The sequence below is a fragment of the Temnothorax nylanderi genome, unplaced genomic scaffold (genome assembly GCF_030848795.1).
Source record: "Temnothorax nylanderi isolate EJ_2023f unplaced genomic scaffold, tnyl_v1.0 TNYL_tig0073_pilon, whole genome shotgun sequence".
NCBI classification, from domain to species: domain Eukaryota; kingdom Metazoa; phylum Arthropoda; class Insecta; order Hymenoptera; family Formicidae; genus Temnothorax; species Temnothorax nylanderi.
Genome location: NW_027249135.1, coordinates 721,329 through 738,778, shown reverse-complemented (window position 1 = coordinate 738,778; position 17,450 = coordinate 721,329). Strand labels below are relative to the sequence as shown.

Below are 17,450 nucleotides of genomic sequence, written 5' to 3'. Positions count from 1 at the left end.
AAAATAAAATTAATGTTTTATAATAATTTCTTGTAATATGTAAATCTTATGCAAAGTTTGATGAAGTAATAATATGTCTGATTGTTATTTGAAACTTAAGTTTTTCAAATTTTCAAGAGGTGAGTTAGACAGCTCACACTAAATCCTTCAATTAGTGAAATGTTATTGTATAAAATAATTTTATGAGTTTGCCAAAAAATTTTGTAATTATAATAATAAAAGAATAATGCAGCTTTTTTGATGACTCACAATCAGTGTTTCGATAAATCAGATAGTAGAGGTTAATTGCGATCTCCCCCAAATATGAAAGACTTCTTAACACGGGTTTGCGTGTTTATTGGAAAAGAAATACTGATAAACATCGAAAAGCTAATCTCTGAGGGCCACAGTGAATTAGTGCTCACCTTTCCAATTTAAACAACAATAATAAAATACTACGATATAATACTAAGTTTTTAGCTTAAAATACTTTAATCATAAAATTTTTATGTCTTATTATTATTGTTTCAATTGTTAACTGTTATTTTTACGTTTTAAACGAAAATTACATTTGCAAACAAAAAAAAAACATGGTTAAGTATTATACATTGATTAAGGAGAGCTGTAGATTTATACGCATGCAAAGTTCTTAAAACATTTTTACATTTTAATAGTATTATTGCCGGACGATAACTTTTCGTCGGTGGAACATACGCCACCATAATTGCGGATGTATATGGAAAGGGCAAAGGACGCCATAACGCCTTAAAGAGGGTTGTACCTGGGTGAGGTCGACCACTGACCGGTCGGTTATATAGCTGCTTTGGATTAGCATGAGGTTGCACGCAACCCTGACGTTCAGGAAGACGATAAGAGAATAGGTAACCGTTTCCTCGGCTACCTAACTTTTCAACCCGTGACCTGCTGCTCTGTGCGTATAATACCTCGATCATTGTTCGGACTCTTTAATTTTCTGTCATATATGTATGTCAGGCATTCGACTACTGTCAGAAGTCTTATAAAAAATAATTAACGCGATTAACTGTATCTATTAGCGCGGTTTTACTTCTTCTTTTTAAACCGAAAAGGATTTTGTTTAGGAAATAGGAATACAGAACTTACTGAAAAAAATTATTTATTTGACTATAAAAAATACAAAGGTGTACAAAAATTTGTTGTACAATAAGTCATTGTGCAAGTAGTCGACGTTGACTGATATTAAGATGTAAATTAAATCGTTCAAAAAATTCAGCACTCATTATAATAATAAAATATCTCTTGTCATACATATCAATTCATTCATAAAAATAGATATCAAATATGAATTAATTATATTTTACATGCTGAATTTGCTACAATAAATAATTTGCAGGAATCTCTAAAGTTACAACAGTCATTGAGAAGTTATTCTATTTTCTAGTTGTTTATGCAACGTAATTATGTACAAAATAATCCCGGGTTTTATTCTGCATCTAAAGAATATTCAGTGGCATAGGTAGCGTGAATCACGCGTGACCTCAATACTTATTGATTTGTTATAATTCCGTTGTTTCGATCTTCTTTCCTAGGGGATTAACAATCGTATTTTGTCCTGAGTAAATCGGTGAATTTCTATTAAAATTATTTTGAATATCGATACTTTCCACACTGTAATGGTAAAAAAATATATGTAATGGATTATGCGCCATGCATTGTACATATTAATCGTAATACATATTTATCGTAATTATTATATTAATATACAATATCTCTATGGTGGTTATTTTCAATTTCCCAAAATTAAATCGGTTTCACTCAAGATTAAGCTGTAACAGGAGAGTAGCTTCATACCTAGAAATAGTTGAAACTCTTGGCTCTATGTAATATGGTTTATCCTCAGCTCTTTGGTTTGTATTAGCTTCATTCATCATCTCTTCATTATTAAGTGCGTTCTCGTCGAGGGAATCTCTTTCGGACGTATGGCTGAATGACTCGTCGCTCTTAAACCATTCGTTTTCATAAGCGTGCATCCATATAGGATTCGATCCTTCGACGCTGTGTTTGTTCGTATTCGGAACGCGACCAGGACTTCTGATAAATTCCGAGTCCGACGCACCTGAGATACAATATCAAAATAAATTGATTTTAATATTATAACATTGGAAATAAGATTGCAACAAAAATTATCAGAAATATTTACTTGCAGATATTTAACTGCCAAAAGTCTTTTTAAAATTTTTCATGGGAAAGTCAGAATTATGTCAATTATATTGAATTTCTAAAAGCAGAGCATTAACTTTACGGAGGTCCTAATAAGTGGTGGGCAATAGCCAGAAAGAGAGAGGAGCAGAGTTAGTAGAAATAGTTATTTGTGTTTTAAATTACCGAACGGTGATGCGTTCGCCGCTTTCAATTGCCTTCGGAAAGACGCCCTTTGGGACAAACATAAAGCGACACACAGAATCAGTAGAGCCCCTAGAAATAGGGTCAACGTGAGAAGCCAGAAAGTCGTTCCAGCTTGTTCGTACTGTATAATCGGTTCGGGCTTCGCTGGCTGCGTATCGAGGACGTTGAACTCCTTGAATAGATTGTCGAGTTTCTCGATGTTCCTATCGACCAATTCGAGGACCTCGGATACCTCGAGAATCGAATTGTCCCGACGATTCACCAGGTGCAAATATAAATCTGTTTTCGTTCTATCTACGGAACCGTCTTGATTTTCATGAACTTTATATTCGTCAACGTTAATTATAGCACTAGTGACGTTACCCAGGACTCTGTGAATGGAAAATTTAGATGTTTGCTTCAGATATTACTTTAAAGTTTGATGTGTTCTACCTCACTATTTAAAAATTTCAAGAAATTATACTGAAAAAATAATCGGAAATATTTTACTTTATCATACTTTGCATAAGATTTGTACATTACAGTGACAGTATATCACCAATAAATTATAATTAATTTTCTTATAAATATCTGCTATTAGTTAAATAATTATTTCTTTATTTTAATGAAAATTTATAACTTTTTGCTTGATATCACTATACCTAATACAAGTACGAAATATGTTACACTTACTCTTGGAAAGTCTCAATTCGACTTCGGACTTCTGGCGGATGTTGACGGAGAACAAAACGAACTCTTTGATCCTCCCGTAATAAATAGATAAAAACTCTCGCAGTGTCTTGCAAGCCATACGTATCGTTAACGAGTACCTATATTCATACAATATTTTATACACAAGCAATATCTTATTTAACTTATATTTTTTTATTAAATAAAATAAGATATAAATTATAACAGAAAAGACCGAAAGTGTAGCATTGTTTGTTTGCGCATACAGTAGAGATATGTATCAATTTTATCAAAATAATATATACTAAAATAAGAATACCATGAAATCAAAGTAGCCCTTCATCCCTCGTTGAGGATCGAAATTCAGACTCACTGCTCCATCATCCTTATTTACTAGAAAAGGTTGCAGTTGCATATCTTCGAAGCCTTCAGTTAACGTCATGTGAATTTTGCCTACTTGATAATAACTGAGTACAGCATTGTCACCAGCATCCGCATCAATTGCCTACAATATACATTTTCGTATTAAATGCATTTAAAAGCATTAAACATTTAAGAAATACTAATTAATGCTATTAACTATAATATTAAAAGATGCAGCAATAAGAGAGTTATACATAAGGCAATATTAGTAATATAAAGTTACCTTCACATGCATAAATTGCGTGCCAAAGTCGGCTTCAGTGGTAACACCACCCGTAAAAACATCTTTAATAAATTGCGGCGCATTATCATTAATGTCGTCAACCCTTACGACGACTTGTAATAAAGTGGCGTCAGTCTTGTCGAATGTCGTTTCATTTTCCGGCACGGTCTTGCAATCCTCCGTTGCTTTAATAAGTAATACATGTTCTTCTTGCTGTTCTCTATCCAGCAATTTAGCAGTCTAAACGATAAATATAATATCAATTCTCCTCAAGTCACCACGAGATGAAAAATATGAACTTTTGGAAAATATATTTGGTTAATATATTATTTAATAAGAGACTCACGCCAAGTTCATGTTTATAAATATCTAAAACGAACAGTCCGTCGTCGTTTCCGCCAACTATGAAATAACAGACTTGAGTGGGAGGATCTTCCAAATCGTCAACGTCGTCATTGTCAAACGTTTCTGGAAGTAACACCATCTCCGATCCTGGCGGCTGTTCCTCCGTGAAATTAATGTGAAATACGCTCACTGAAAATTGCGGCTCGAAATCGTTGATGTTCCGCACATAAATAATTAGATCGAGATCTGAACTTAAAGGCGTCGGGGTACCCAAATCGTATGCTTCGACGCGTATCTATATCGGGAATACTTCGTTAATTTTATTCACGAAAGGATGCATAAAATAATTGAAAAGAAATAAAATTTACTTTAAATCATGTGTTTGCATACCTCGTATAATTTTTGCGTCTCTCTATCGAGCGGTAACTTTAAGGATATCATGCCGGTTTTCTCGTCGATGCGGAAAGTCTTCCAGTGGCCCGCGAGATCCTGCTTTAAACGATAATGCACATCGCCGTTTAATCCCGTATCGGCATCTCTCGCCTCGATTTGAATAATCGTACTTCCTATTGTTATGTTCTGAAATCGTTTCATTACATCATTAACGCTATTTCGTGCGCATTAGAAGTACAGCATTATGCAAATTAGCTAGAAACACGAACCTCTGGAACACGGATAGTGGTATTGTGCTGGGGACTGACGAACAATGGGGGATTATCGTTGTAATCTGTGACGCAAATTTTCAAAATTCCATTATCCTTATTAGATGGTGTTCCCAAATCGTGTGCTTCAACGTTCAACGTATAATTCCCAAAATTTCCTCTCAATGGCTGCGCAGCTTTTATTTTTGCTGTCCAATAATCAGTTTGCTCCAATATAAATAAACCTGTTGATCACAATTTCATCAATATTATATTCGAAATCCATTTTATATATATTTAATATTTAAAAAGATATGCTAATTGTATCAGAATTTCATAAATTTTAGAATATATAGCATATTTGCATTATACATTGCGAAACATTATATTTTATCGAGCAATATTCAAAAATTAATTGCGCACCTAATTCGTTGCCCGAAGTGATCCTGATCATAACGCGTCCATTCGGCGTTGTCGGATCATCAGCATCCTTCACTTTTATAATGTAAATCAAGTCCCGTATGTCATGAAATTCAGATATCGAGATGCAGTCTTGAGGTATATCCATTTTCGGAGCATTGTCATTCACGTCAATGACTGTAACTCTAAAAAACAATATCTTCTCTGTTTTACAATGATACTATCTAAACGACTTAGGTACAGTTTAAAATTAAAATAAAATAAACATTATATTTATTATTAATAAATCGAGAAATATTGCATACTGGATTTGCTTAAACGCGTTTCGAGACTCCCCTGCTGTATAACCAAATTGATAATTATCCCACGCTTCTATGACCAAAACATAACTATGTCTAATCTCCCAATCCAGGACATCAGCAACTGTCAGTGATCCTGTTTCTGAGTGAATGGCGAAAGTCCCCTGTTGAAAATAATAGTCGACTGTAATAATAAGTTGTATACATTGATACACAGTCATTACATTACACCGGCTTTGTATTGACTGAACAATAAAGCTAAATATTGCTGAGGCACGTTGCAAAGTAAATGTAGAATTATTATAAAAATTTCTATGTCATTAGCGTTTTCTACCTGAGATGATATTCTGTCCAAAAGATAAGTGATTTTTCCGTAATCCCCACTATCAGAATCTGCCGCCTGTATTACAGTGATTTCCGTGCCAATTTTTGAATTCTCCATAACAGTTACACTACTGACATTCGAGATGAAATACGGATTATTGTCGTTTTCGTCCAAAACTTGAACGTATACTTCCGATAAACTTGATCTACAAAATTTAATTAGTTTGACATACATAATAGAAAAATAATGCTGAAATATTATTACATGTAGTGCTAGAAAATTATTATTTAATTAATAATAAATTTCTAATTAAATATAATAATGTAACGAAGCGAAAAGAGAATTGTACACGTCTAGAGAAATTAATGCAGATTCATATACATAATATAATAACCTAATAATTATTTAATTGTATAACTCTTACCGAGGTGGAATTCCAGAGTCCGTGGCTTTAACAGTTAAATTCAGCCACGAGTACACTTCTCTGTCGATTTTGTTAGCGACGACCATTTCTCCGGTCTCAGGATCTAAATGCACGAGTTCAGTGATCTCTTTTGGGCCTTGTAAGGAATACGTAATGCTACGATTTTTATCAGCGTCGTCGGCAACAATACCAGCGATATTGACACCATTTTTACTGTTTTCGGTAACAGAACGTCTATAAAATGGTCTCCGAAACTTTGGATTATTGTCATTTTCATCCTCGATAATTATACTCAGCGTGGCTGCAAACATTTTGTGTATAATAGCGCTTTAGTAAAATACTTTTATGATAGAAAACTTTTAGAAACATTTCGAAAACACTTTTGCGGAAAAATTTGAAGGAAGACCCCATCATTTAAAACTACTTTTAAAACTAAAAACTAACCGGATGCAGTTTGCAAGCCTCTTACTGCGGCCAAGTCCTCGACAACAAGTCCCAATCTGATGGTTTCTACTCGCTCCCTATCTAATAGCTTTACTATGCGTAGCAAGCCATCCACTGCGTTTAACTCTAGCGCTGCTAGATAGTCATATTCTTGCACTTTGATCAAAGTACCCTCCTCATTTCGTGCCTCCGATGAATTGGGATCTACGCGATAACGTAGAATCGGCGCTACATCCGGATCTTGCGCCACTATGCGATGAACATAGGCACCGACCTAAAGTCATTTGCTTATTAATAGAATTTAGACAGCAGCAGACAGACGTCTGATAACATACCTGAGTGTTTTCTCTGATAGTGACAGTCCCGGGATCGATGAAAACGGGTGGTTTATTATTGACGTCTAGGATCGTGATATTCACGAGAACCTCGGCCGTCCGTTGAATTTCCGTACCGCTGTCGATGGCGATAACGTTTAAGTTGTATCTCGTGGTTTTCGGCGACGTAAGATCCGGATCCAAGTTCGAGCCCGGCGCAACTCGGATCACGCCTGTCTCGGGGCTAATTACGAACTTGTCTCCGGCTCCGCTCTGAATACGATAGACTAACTTGTTATTCGGCGACGACAGATCTTTGTCCCAAGCTTTCACCTATAGGAACAATTCTTTATTCATCGTTTATTTCCGCGATAACATTTATTTACTTATCAGTTTTTTTCGTATTTTAATTTTCCATGCAATTCAGAAACTTATATCTACAACTTTATATCTACAACTTTGCGACGTATTACATAAAGTATCTAATATTATATACGTACTTGTACAATGCTTGTGCCACCTGGCAAATCCTCAGGAATATTTCTCTTATACAAAGCTCTCTCGAAAACCGGAGCATTATCGTTAACGTCTCTCAAGTAAATAATCAGAGGAACCTCAGACGTCAGACTCGGTGTACCCATATCTCTGGCTCTCACTGTCAATCTTAACTGACGTATGATCGTTTCTTTGTGTCCCTGATTGATAGGCAGAGCCTCGTAATCCAGGGGACGGGTGGGTGTAACAATACCACGTTTCGGATCGATGGTAAAATTTCGAGAGAATTCGCTTGATACCAGAGTGTAGACTATCTCACTGTTTCGCGTCCCTGGACAGATATGTAAGTGTGACACATCGTAGATAGAGATATACGTTTTATTCGTGTTTTTTTTTTATTTATTAAACGCTGTCTAACCATTTAAATCGTTGTCGGACGCTTCGACGACCAAAGGCGACTCAAAGTGATCTTCATTCTCCAACAACACTGCCTCGTATTTATTTTGTAGAAATATAGGAGCGTTGTCGTTAACGTCATCAATATTAATTATCAATTGCGCGGCGTTGCGATTCCCTTTTCCAAGATTGTCTCGCGCCTCGACGGTGAGATAATGCCGAGCAACTAATTCTCGATCGAAACTGGGCCCAGGATGCTTAACCGTTACCACGCCGGTGAGAGGGTCCATCGACAATCTATGACAAAAGTTAATTTACTATCATAAAGTTTTATTATTTTATTAATGTCTTATATTGACTTTCTGTTATACTGGACAAAGAGTCTCTCTTCTTAATCTTATTTAATTTTTTTCGTTGATTTACTAACACAGAAAACTATACATATATGACGAAATTGTAAAGTATAACGTGATTTTTAAGAATTATTTTGATAATTTATTATCTTACGCATGTGCAATGCTACCGCCTAAAGTTGTATATCGTATTCCATGCGTTCCAAAGTTACCGCTGTCTCCGTCCAAAGCCTGTATCCAAGCCACGGTCGTGCCCTCGGCACAATTCTCTGGTATCGACACGTCGTAGATACTTTTCGTGAACTCAGGATAATTATCATTTTGATCCTTTATAAAGACTGTAACCGGTACCGCGCTATACTTCGGCGATACCGGCGTGATTTCTTTCGCGACGAGAGTGAAGTTGACCACTGCAAAAATCAAATCCGTAAGTTTTACACGTGGCATAGTACGAAACGTAACGTTAATATTTCAATATTAATTTTGCAATACGGTGGCTAGTTTAATTATAATAAAGAAAACGAATATATGACTTTACCAGATATTTTTTCAAAATCCAGTTTACTCGAATCCTTAACGCGTATTAAAAACGGCGCTTCATTAATCCCACGATACGGTGTTACATCGAATATTCCACCATCGCCTTCGATAAATATTCGAAACGTGCCATTGGAACCCTAAAAAAACAATTCACTGCACTTGCAAGCAACATTCTCGAAATTCAGTAAGAGGAAATTATTTTGCAAGAAAGCAGCATTTTTTTAAACGCTAATTTTCTTCGGCATGGATGTCACAATTCTATTTTAAAAATAACAATTTTTCTCACTACTTTCAACTTACCAAGTCATGATCAAAAATTTCTGGTACAGCATCGCCAATAAAATTGGCTGGCGTATTTTCCGGCGCGTTCTCGTTTATTTCGGCATGATATAGCATACTTCGAAATGTCGGCGTTTCGTCATTTACATCGGTGAGAATAATGGTCACCTCGGTGCTGACAGATGGCGGTGGATTAATCTTCGACACTTCCTTAACTGTAATTTCGAGAATGAAAGTGCCATCGCTATTCTCCTCGGCCTCTCTATCCAATTGCGCTCTCGTGAATACGACGCCGGAAGTCGCATCAATATCGAACAGATATCTCGGTCCCTTCGTAATGCTATAAATCACCTTGTTGTTTATCCCCTTATCACCATCCACAGCACGAACTGCAACGAGATTTATTGTCGGATCATTAGAGCCACATAATTTTATATACGGAATCTCCCGCAATCACTGAATGACGTTCAATATTTGAAGAATCAAGCAATAGAGCAGAATTATTCCTTATCTTAGGCGAGTCCACAAAACAAAGCGCACGATAAAATGTACGATCACAGTTCATTCAATGTTTCAGCTATCCAACGCCTAAGGGTGCCAGTTTATGGCTATCCTAGTTTTAAAGTAATGAAGGAACAACGGTTCATAGCTCTTCGCGATCGTACTTTTCTCGCATTATTCTTCCGTCGTAATAGAGCAAAGCACGTATCACGATTATCCGATTATTAGAGCGATACGCTTAGATTTATAATTGTTGCAGCGTTTAAAGGCAGAAGTTTTATACGTGCGCACACGCATATCGTTGCGTGCGTCCGCAAGTGTTGAAGTATGTCGAAAAATGAAATTCTAAATTAATTGGCTGCAAACTGACCATTACAGTATCTCGGTTAATTTCTTGTCTTAATTAAGCAGCATCATTCATTATAAATGAATTTCATTATAAATGAATTTTATTATGCATGAAGTTATTTATTCATTTATTCTGTTATTACGTTAAATTATACTTAAAATTAGATTCCGCAATTGGAAATAGTTTCGACGTTGTTTTATTCACGAGATATAATGCTGACCTTGTAAAACAGATGTACCAATCCTGACATTTTCGCTAATCCTTGCAACAGGCGTCATGGCTATGAATTCCGGCGGTTGGTCCTCCACATCCTGTACTTTAATCAAAATCGCCGTCGTTCCCGTATTTACCTGGTAGGAGAGAATGATTAAGCACTTATCTAGAATAATTAAGTATAAGTAAACTACCTTACAGGAAGTTGCCTGGAAGAAATGGCTATAATAAATAACTGTAACGACGCTTATGTAGATAGTTATCTTCTGGCATTGTTCACCCTTCACTGCGCTTGACTTTACAAAGAAAAGTCATTGAACTATTCAGTAATCATAGATCGTGCGGGTTTTATCTACGTAATGTCCGCGCGTATCGCGTTTTGTTAAATAATATCCTTATAATTTTTAAAACTTTTAACAAACGCTTATTCAATTAAGATAAGATGTATACCAATAATATACATGTAGAATATCAAGTTATGTTTACAAAAAAATGAAATAATCGCGCCCATTTTTCTTATCACTTACGAAATTGATAAATATTTGATAAAACATATTTAATAAAGAATGATTATGCTCATTTAAATAAAAAATACCTTTTCATTTATTGCACGATCTACCGCCAAGACCCGCAGTTGATACAGATACTTTCGTTCGTAATCCAAAGAACCCACTAAGCGTATAACGCCCTTGCCATTGACGGTCGATATACTGAAAACGTTGTTATCGCCATCCAACTCCTGAAGGTAATACACCACTTGACCATGAGCACCCAAATCAGCGTCGGTAGCTTCCACCGTTGTTAAAATACCCGGGCGTGAATCCTCTCGAAGTGTTAACGAGGTAGGATGTGGACGAAAAACCGGGACATTGTCATTAATGTCCTCGACCAAAAGCAGCAGACTTTGCGTGATGAAATTTCCCTCCCCCAATCTTCCATCCGTCAATGTTAACACGAGTGCATATTCGTCTCTTGTCTGATAAAGCGCAAATAATATACGTTTAATATTAGATTAAACCCGCTTTAGGCGATCTATAATTCTTGTCAGAATTCAAGATATAATTTTTTTATAATTTTATGTTATTAATTTTCATGTCGTGTAATACCAAAAACATTTAAAGAATCAGAATACACGTACATAAGGTCTATATTAAAATACATATATATAAGAACATATATGTATAAATTATTATAATAAATAGGATTCTATTCTGAAATATAATGTGAACTACTGATAAAATGGAATTGATATTTAAAAGATGTCGTATATATAAATTGTTTGATATATTGAGATTAAGGAAGAGCAAAGTATAAGAGATAAAATATAATTTAAACCAAGTTTGTATAGGTTTCGATGAAATCGATGTAGGTTTTAAAAAATTGCATCGCACACGATGATTATTATAATTCGAACGCGAGCACCATCACCGATAGAAAGTTAATCTCGGATGCGTTATTTTATGCGTGCACTGATGACGGCTACAAATGACAGCTTTGCGAAGTGAATCCTCGTAAAGATGATCGGTAAATTACGTTTGTCTTCGCTGCTGATACTTAAATTTCTCTTTAATGGTTTGTTGGATTGTAATATTGAAGTTGTGATCCGAAGAAAAGGTAAATTGCTCGTGCAAAACAGAAATAGCAGTGATGGGACAACGTAAGAATTATTGCGGTATCTCTTCCTGCGTTATTTTTGCTTCTCTAGTTGTGTTGCTTAATGGCTCTCATTTGACAAAGTTTATAATTGTTGTTAAGACGAGCAGTTGTTAAGATCTAGTTTTTTCTTCACAATTTTTTATATAATAACTTAGAAAAAATTTTGTTTTTTGCTATAAATGCCTTCTCATAATTTTGACGAATTAAAAATTATTTAGAACGTAGATTTACCTCTCTGTCCAGCAACTTATTTAAGTAAATGTTGGCTTCACTGAAACCGAAATTTTCGACTCGAATCACGTCACTACCAGGCTGATCTCGAACGCCAAAAGTCAGTATATCATTATCTTGGTCGATACCTCTGAGCTTGTAAATTAGGCTACCTGTAAATAATTTTTTAATAAATTTAGCCTTTATTTATGTATGTACAATAAATGAAAAATGTCATGGTCATATAGAAGAAAATAACGAGAAGAATTTAGTGTAATCTTAAAAAGACAATCACTAGAGATTATTCAAGAATGAATTTTATAACTTTGTTAACTCATATTTAAAGAGAGAGAGAGAAAGTTGTAAGAAGAAAGAATGTTGAGAGCGAAAAAGAGTCATAAAGAAAAGCATTAATTTTTATAATCTTATTCGCATGTTAAAAACAAAGCAACAACGGTTTATACAACGGTGCTTGAAAATCGGTACGTTAGACTAGTAATAAGTTTTGTGATCCGTAACCAACTGGCGCAAGTATGCATGAAGACGCGCCCGTCTTTCACTATGAATTAATCGATCATAAAGTTCTATTCGATTGTTTACTTAATAAAAGCTATAGCCATATACTAATGCTTGTTTATTATATATAGAAATTTATGTTTAATTGAACGCTCTTTGAGAGTAGTGTAGTCTTTTATAAAAAGGATGCTTATTATCTTTACCAATCGGAGTCTCAGGCCCCTCCTTCAGTCTGAGGACAATTTCTGTTTGTCCGTCTATAAGAAATCTAGGAGGATTGTTTCTAGCCGAGCAATACGTCAACAAATATCCAAATATGAAGTATAACAATTCTATTTTAAACCGGCTTCTTTTACATGATCGCAACAGCCAGGAGGACGAACTCGTTTGCTTATCCGACGTCATCTTGATCGAACGATACTTGTAATCGACATGTTCCTTCTCGTAGAATCTTTCACTTCTTAGTGCTCTGAAATCAATGCATAAACGTGCAATTTATTAACAAAAACGTTGCTTTAAATGAGTAAAAAATTATGTCATAAAAAATATAGACATATTGAGCAGTCAAATATGAATTATTAAATTGATTAAATAGACGAATACTTAATCTAAATAATCTACAATAATATGAGCTAAGAATGTGACATATTATCATTGATTATAGATTGATACATAAAAAATATCATACTACATATTTCATAGTATTTTTATTACGCATCTTTTGCATTTTGTAAACTTCGACATACATTTTATATACCTGTACGCAGTCTATTTACTTGTTGCATTTAGTTTGATAACTGGTAAACCGGTATTCACGCTGAGTGGTTGCTTTCTCCTCGGTAAAACGTCGTCTTGATGCAATGTCAAGAGTATCTCGCCGCGAACGATCACGGAGATTAAACCGGAGTGAAAGCTTACCGGAAGAAACGACGTTTTCTCACGGCTCTTAAATTGTGCCGTACGCAATTAATTAAAAGAGTGATTTTCCCAACTAACCCCAAGTACTCACATTACGCAAGATATATCTAATAGCTTGATCCTTCTAGGATCTTACTCGGCTGATAAAGTGATGATATAATATTGCATTCTCAGGCGAGAAAGTGTCACGATTCGAAACGAGCCAACTCCGATTATCAATAAAAGACATTTTAAACGTCTAATAGACTTAAATAACGTCTAATTAATTTTAGATAAACTTTATTTTAATAAAATTTTAATGTAAAGTTCTACAAGAGAATATATGATCTTAAAAATTTGAAAGTTAGGGAATATAACAATGTAATTTTGTTTATAATGAAAAATTAATTTTAAATTACTTAAGAAACCTATAGTTAAAGATATTCGATAGTTTGAAGACACTGTCTAACAAGGCTTGGCAGAGATACGCGGAAGGAACGTTCGCACTGACCCGTGTTCGTGTAAGAATTCTTCTTTAAGATAGTTTGACACTTAAAGAACACTGAGTGAGCACACCGAACGGTGCTCTTCTTGCCAACAGAGTGTATCGGCCACGCTCTTGACTTTTAAGACTCTGCTAAATAACAGGCTAGTGCGACGCTTCTCGATGTGCGGATACCCGTGTATTCAAATGTGCACGAAGTACGTGCGCTATCTGATTTCCAACGAATAAAGACTGTAGCTTCTATACAGGAAACGAATCTTTTCTTATTCTGATGAGTGTTGATAAGAATTATACCGGGTAACACACGATTTTTATTTGCGATAATGTAAACCAGGTCTTTACGATCTGATTTCGGGCAATTTTTATGTTTATTTCTAAAGTGATTATTTTACTCTGAAACATACATTTTATTTATTTAGTATAATAAATGACAACCTAGCAGGACCTAGCTAATAGCTTGGATATAGAGATTTCTTTTAGAATCTCTCTAGAATGACTAGAATATTATTCTACGTATGTTTTGTTGCGAAAATTCTTTGCTGTTGAAAGTCATCAATTGCAATTAATTAATTATATATAATGATTCGTCTAATCTTTTATCTACTTAGAAGTGTAATATTCGAATGCATAGCATGAAGAAGATTGCGTGACTAAAATTTTCTCTGGCTTCTTTACAACTTGCACTTACCTTCGCGCATAGCGAAATTCTTCGAGAAGATTGATCGATAGAACGCTTTAGATTCGGGATAATTTTATTGTTCGACAATCGTCGGTGTTCACTTTCGACACAGGTTATTCGTACGGTAGCAGTCCCCGTGAGCATTGACCGAAAAAGAGTAACATGTGTCTGTATATAAAGGAAGTTTTCTCTATGCACGCTGGTTCGGATAAAGGGACGGTAAGGTCGTATTTCCAATGGGGGGGCTGTCCCGAGGTGCGTGACGTCATTTCCTACACCTGCCATGCATGCTTCCGAATGATAACACCGTCCGGGATATTGACATACACCCATACTGTCTGTTGCCCGGCCAACCCCATACAGAAGTTCCTTGCGTGACGAGCTCCCCCACACCATGAACACATGTGTAAAGGATCTTCTTGGTGGGCGCGGACACGCCAATTGTCTGTGATATCGATACGTATTTCGTTTTTATAACGCTGCAAAATTAAGGTAGTCCACGGAGAAGAAGCTGAGAAGAGTAATAGCCTTTCAAACAAATCCCGCATAAGCGCATTTCTAATTTAAATTTTTTAATCTTAATTAAGAGAAAGTACATTATTTTCAAGGGGATTACTGAACTTTCCGTTATTCTATTTAGTGGTATTTGAGTTTGAGAAATTAATTTTCAGACGAAAAAGAATATACGCAGAAATTACTAGCAATTTCGCCAGCAAAAATTCGCCAATTCCGGAGTTCTCTGTGTTGGTCTGCGGTTACATCTGGTGTTACGACAATAAACAGATGCTACTGTGCGAACGAAGTATATAAGCAAAATGAATTTCCTTTTCATACTATGGCACGACGAAACATTATTCGTGGGAGTGAAATTAACGGCGTCTTATCTCATCGTACGAATAATTATGATGAGATACAATGGCGGTGTGCGATTATTTAACGAGAGGAGATATAATTTCATAACACCATAAGAGGATACATAAGCCAAGTTGAAGCGTGATTGCATTCTTGCGTCATAAACATTCTCGTTTAATAATTAATATGTCGTCATAAAGAAATTTGGGTCAGTGCTAACAATCGCCGATCGCTGTCCAGTGGTTAGCTTCGCTTCAACGTTTAATTTTGATTCCGTAATAAACGGAAGTCACGGCATGTAAAGGCTAATCGCACGCAGGAAAATACAAATATATTTATACAAATGTGCAATAAATAATGTTATATAATAAGATTTATTTTAATTCATATTTGTGTTTGTGTATGTATATGCAAGTAGTACTTTTTAAAATTAATGTTTATTTCATGTATAAAAAAATTTGTTCATTTACCTATAATATATCAATCAAAATTTTATAGTAGAAGTATCTATACATATATCATTTTCGCCCTTTCGTGTTTCATGTAATTATGTAATACAATCGAGGTAATATAACTTCAACTTCTACTTCGATCGCGGAGAAAGATAGACAGAGAGAGACCTTCACTCCTTACTGAAGTTTGTTGAAAATTGATTGTACAATAATAAGTATACGAAACGTCTTGCTTTACGGATTACAAGGCCAGTTATCAAAGAGTGGCGAACAATACCGTTGATTCCTCGAATTAAACTTTCAGTGGTGGTGTCAGATAAGCATTAATTGCACGTCAGATACGTGAGATTCCACACTGGCATAATTCGTACCAGGATGCCGACTGTGATGGACGTGCTGTCTGTCAATGTCACGTTTTAAAATTTCTGTGAAACTTTCTAAAAAATTGCGGGCCTCTACCTTTCCACGACCAATCAAATCCGATAAAAGGGATAATTTATTAAAATATGAAACATGACGTGAAAATGCAGAGATAAATAGATTTTATACCAAACCTTTTAATTTTGCAAGTGGATCGATTAATTTATTCACTCATAAAATTTTATTATCCGAAATATTAACAAGCCGCATAATGTGGTAATTTAAATATATCCTGCTGCTAATTATTAAAAGATATTTGCGAATTTCAACGTACTTTATTTTTTAATGCATAAAAATGCACAAATCTGAATGTATATCAGAACAAAGGCTTAGATCATTTTTATGTTTGCGAGTACAAAATTATACTAGTGTTTGTTCGAAAGTATTTTGTACTCACCAGAATTTTTGTATGACGTACAGTACAATGGCGGGAACAGATTTGTTTGGTATGTCCCAGCGGTGAAAATGAATGTTTTTATTCACACAACTGTCTTATTGTAACTTCAGCTTTTAACACGCTGTCAGTGCTAGCGTTAGCGTAATTGCGAAGCGTGTAAAATGTGTTTATACATGTCCAACTGTGCCAGTAAACATTTAAATCGAATTAGTTATTATTACTATTTTTTAATTTTTTCACACTAAATCGTCGATAAAATATCGAAGTGACGCAATGATCAGTACGTCTTTTCAATACATTATCCATTCAGTAGATTATATAACGCACATAATGACGGAAATTAGCAGGTTTATTATAATTTAATTATTAAATCACTGTCACTATAAGAAACCATATCCTTTTTTTTAAGTAATCACCATGTTAAGATATTTACTCGAGTTTAAAGAAAAATCCTTTGCATCCTGTCATTAATCAGAAGCGAAAATTTGCACAATCTCATTCAGTGAACAAAACTCTTTTTTAACCTCTTTTTGCATTGTAAATAGTACTTTTTGGATGTTCCTCGTTACTTCTAGGCCTAACGTGGGTAAGGTAAAATCAAATTCTCTTCACGATCGCGAGATTATGGTGCTGACAAACGAATTTGCGTAGAACCGTGTCATCGCTCGATCGGCCGTGAGCGCGGCGCTCACCTGTCCGAGTGAGCTTACGATAGTAAACTGAAGGTACGGGCGAAGCCAGCGTGGTTCCCGTCGGGAGAGCGCAGATCGTTGCCTGGCATTCGTTCTGTGGCGTGGGCACTGACCGTGCACAGAACACCACAAAATATACGGTTGTTCCAAGTTAAAT

The 17,450-nt window shown here is 35.3% G+C and overlaps 2 protein-coding genes across 2 annotated transcripts in view; one reads left to right on the top strand and one right to left on the bottom strand.

Annotated features, from left to right (window-relative positions):
- Positions 1-17,450, top strand: part of LOC139774075 (EGFR adapter protein) — a 105,935-nt gene that overhangs the window by 19,024 nt on the left and 69,461 nt on the right. The gene's annotated exons all lie outside the window — the stretch shown is intronic.
- Positions 1,098-17,292, bottom strand: Cad88c (cadherin 88C). Its single transcript, XM_071709020.1, has 25 exons — positions 16,602-17,292; positions 12,603-12,868; positions 11,905-12,056; positions 10,613-10,993; positions 10,025-10,154; positions 8,976-9,343; positions 8,674-8,812; positions 8,290-8,545; positions 7,805-8,079; positions 7,392-7,717; positions 6,913-7,224; positions 6,578-6,851; positions 6,134-6,434; positions 5,719-5,914; positions 5,391-5,548; positions 5,089-5,270; positions 4,687-4,910; positions 4,415-4,603; positions 4,026-4,319; positions 3,680-3,919; positions 3,353-3,538; positions 3,037-3,173; positions 2,344-2,735; positions 1,810-2,074; positions 1,098-1,626 (listed from the first exon to the last, which is right to left on the bottom strand). The coding sequence occupies exons 2-25, from the start codon at positions 12,802-12,804 to the stop codon at positions 1,515-1,517; spliced, it is 5,691 nt and encodes a 1,896-aa protein (XP_071565121.1). The 5' UTR covers positions 12,805-12,868; positions 16,602-17,292; the 3' UTR covers positions 1,098-1,514.

What these genes read in the sequence shown, in the direction of transcription:
- Cad88c (XM_071709020.1), bottom strand. Translation starts at nt 12,804, where the DNA reads ATGACGTCGGATAAGCAAACGAGTTCGTCCTCCTGGCTGTTGCGATCA. An exon ending in GGATTTTGAAAAAATATCTG is followed by an intron (nt 8,546 to 8,673) that starts GTAAAGTCATAT and finishes TGATTTTTGCAG; the next exon opens with TGGTCAACTTCACTCTCGTC. An exon ending in GGCGAACGCATCACCGTTCG is followed by an intron (nt 2,075 to 2,343) that starts GTAATTTAAAAC and finishes ATTGTATCTCAG; the next exon opens with GTGCGTCGGACTCGGAATTT.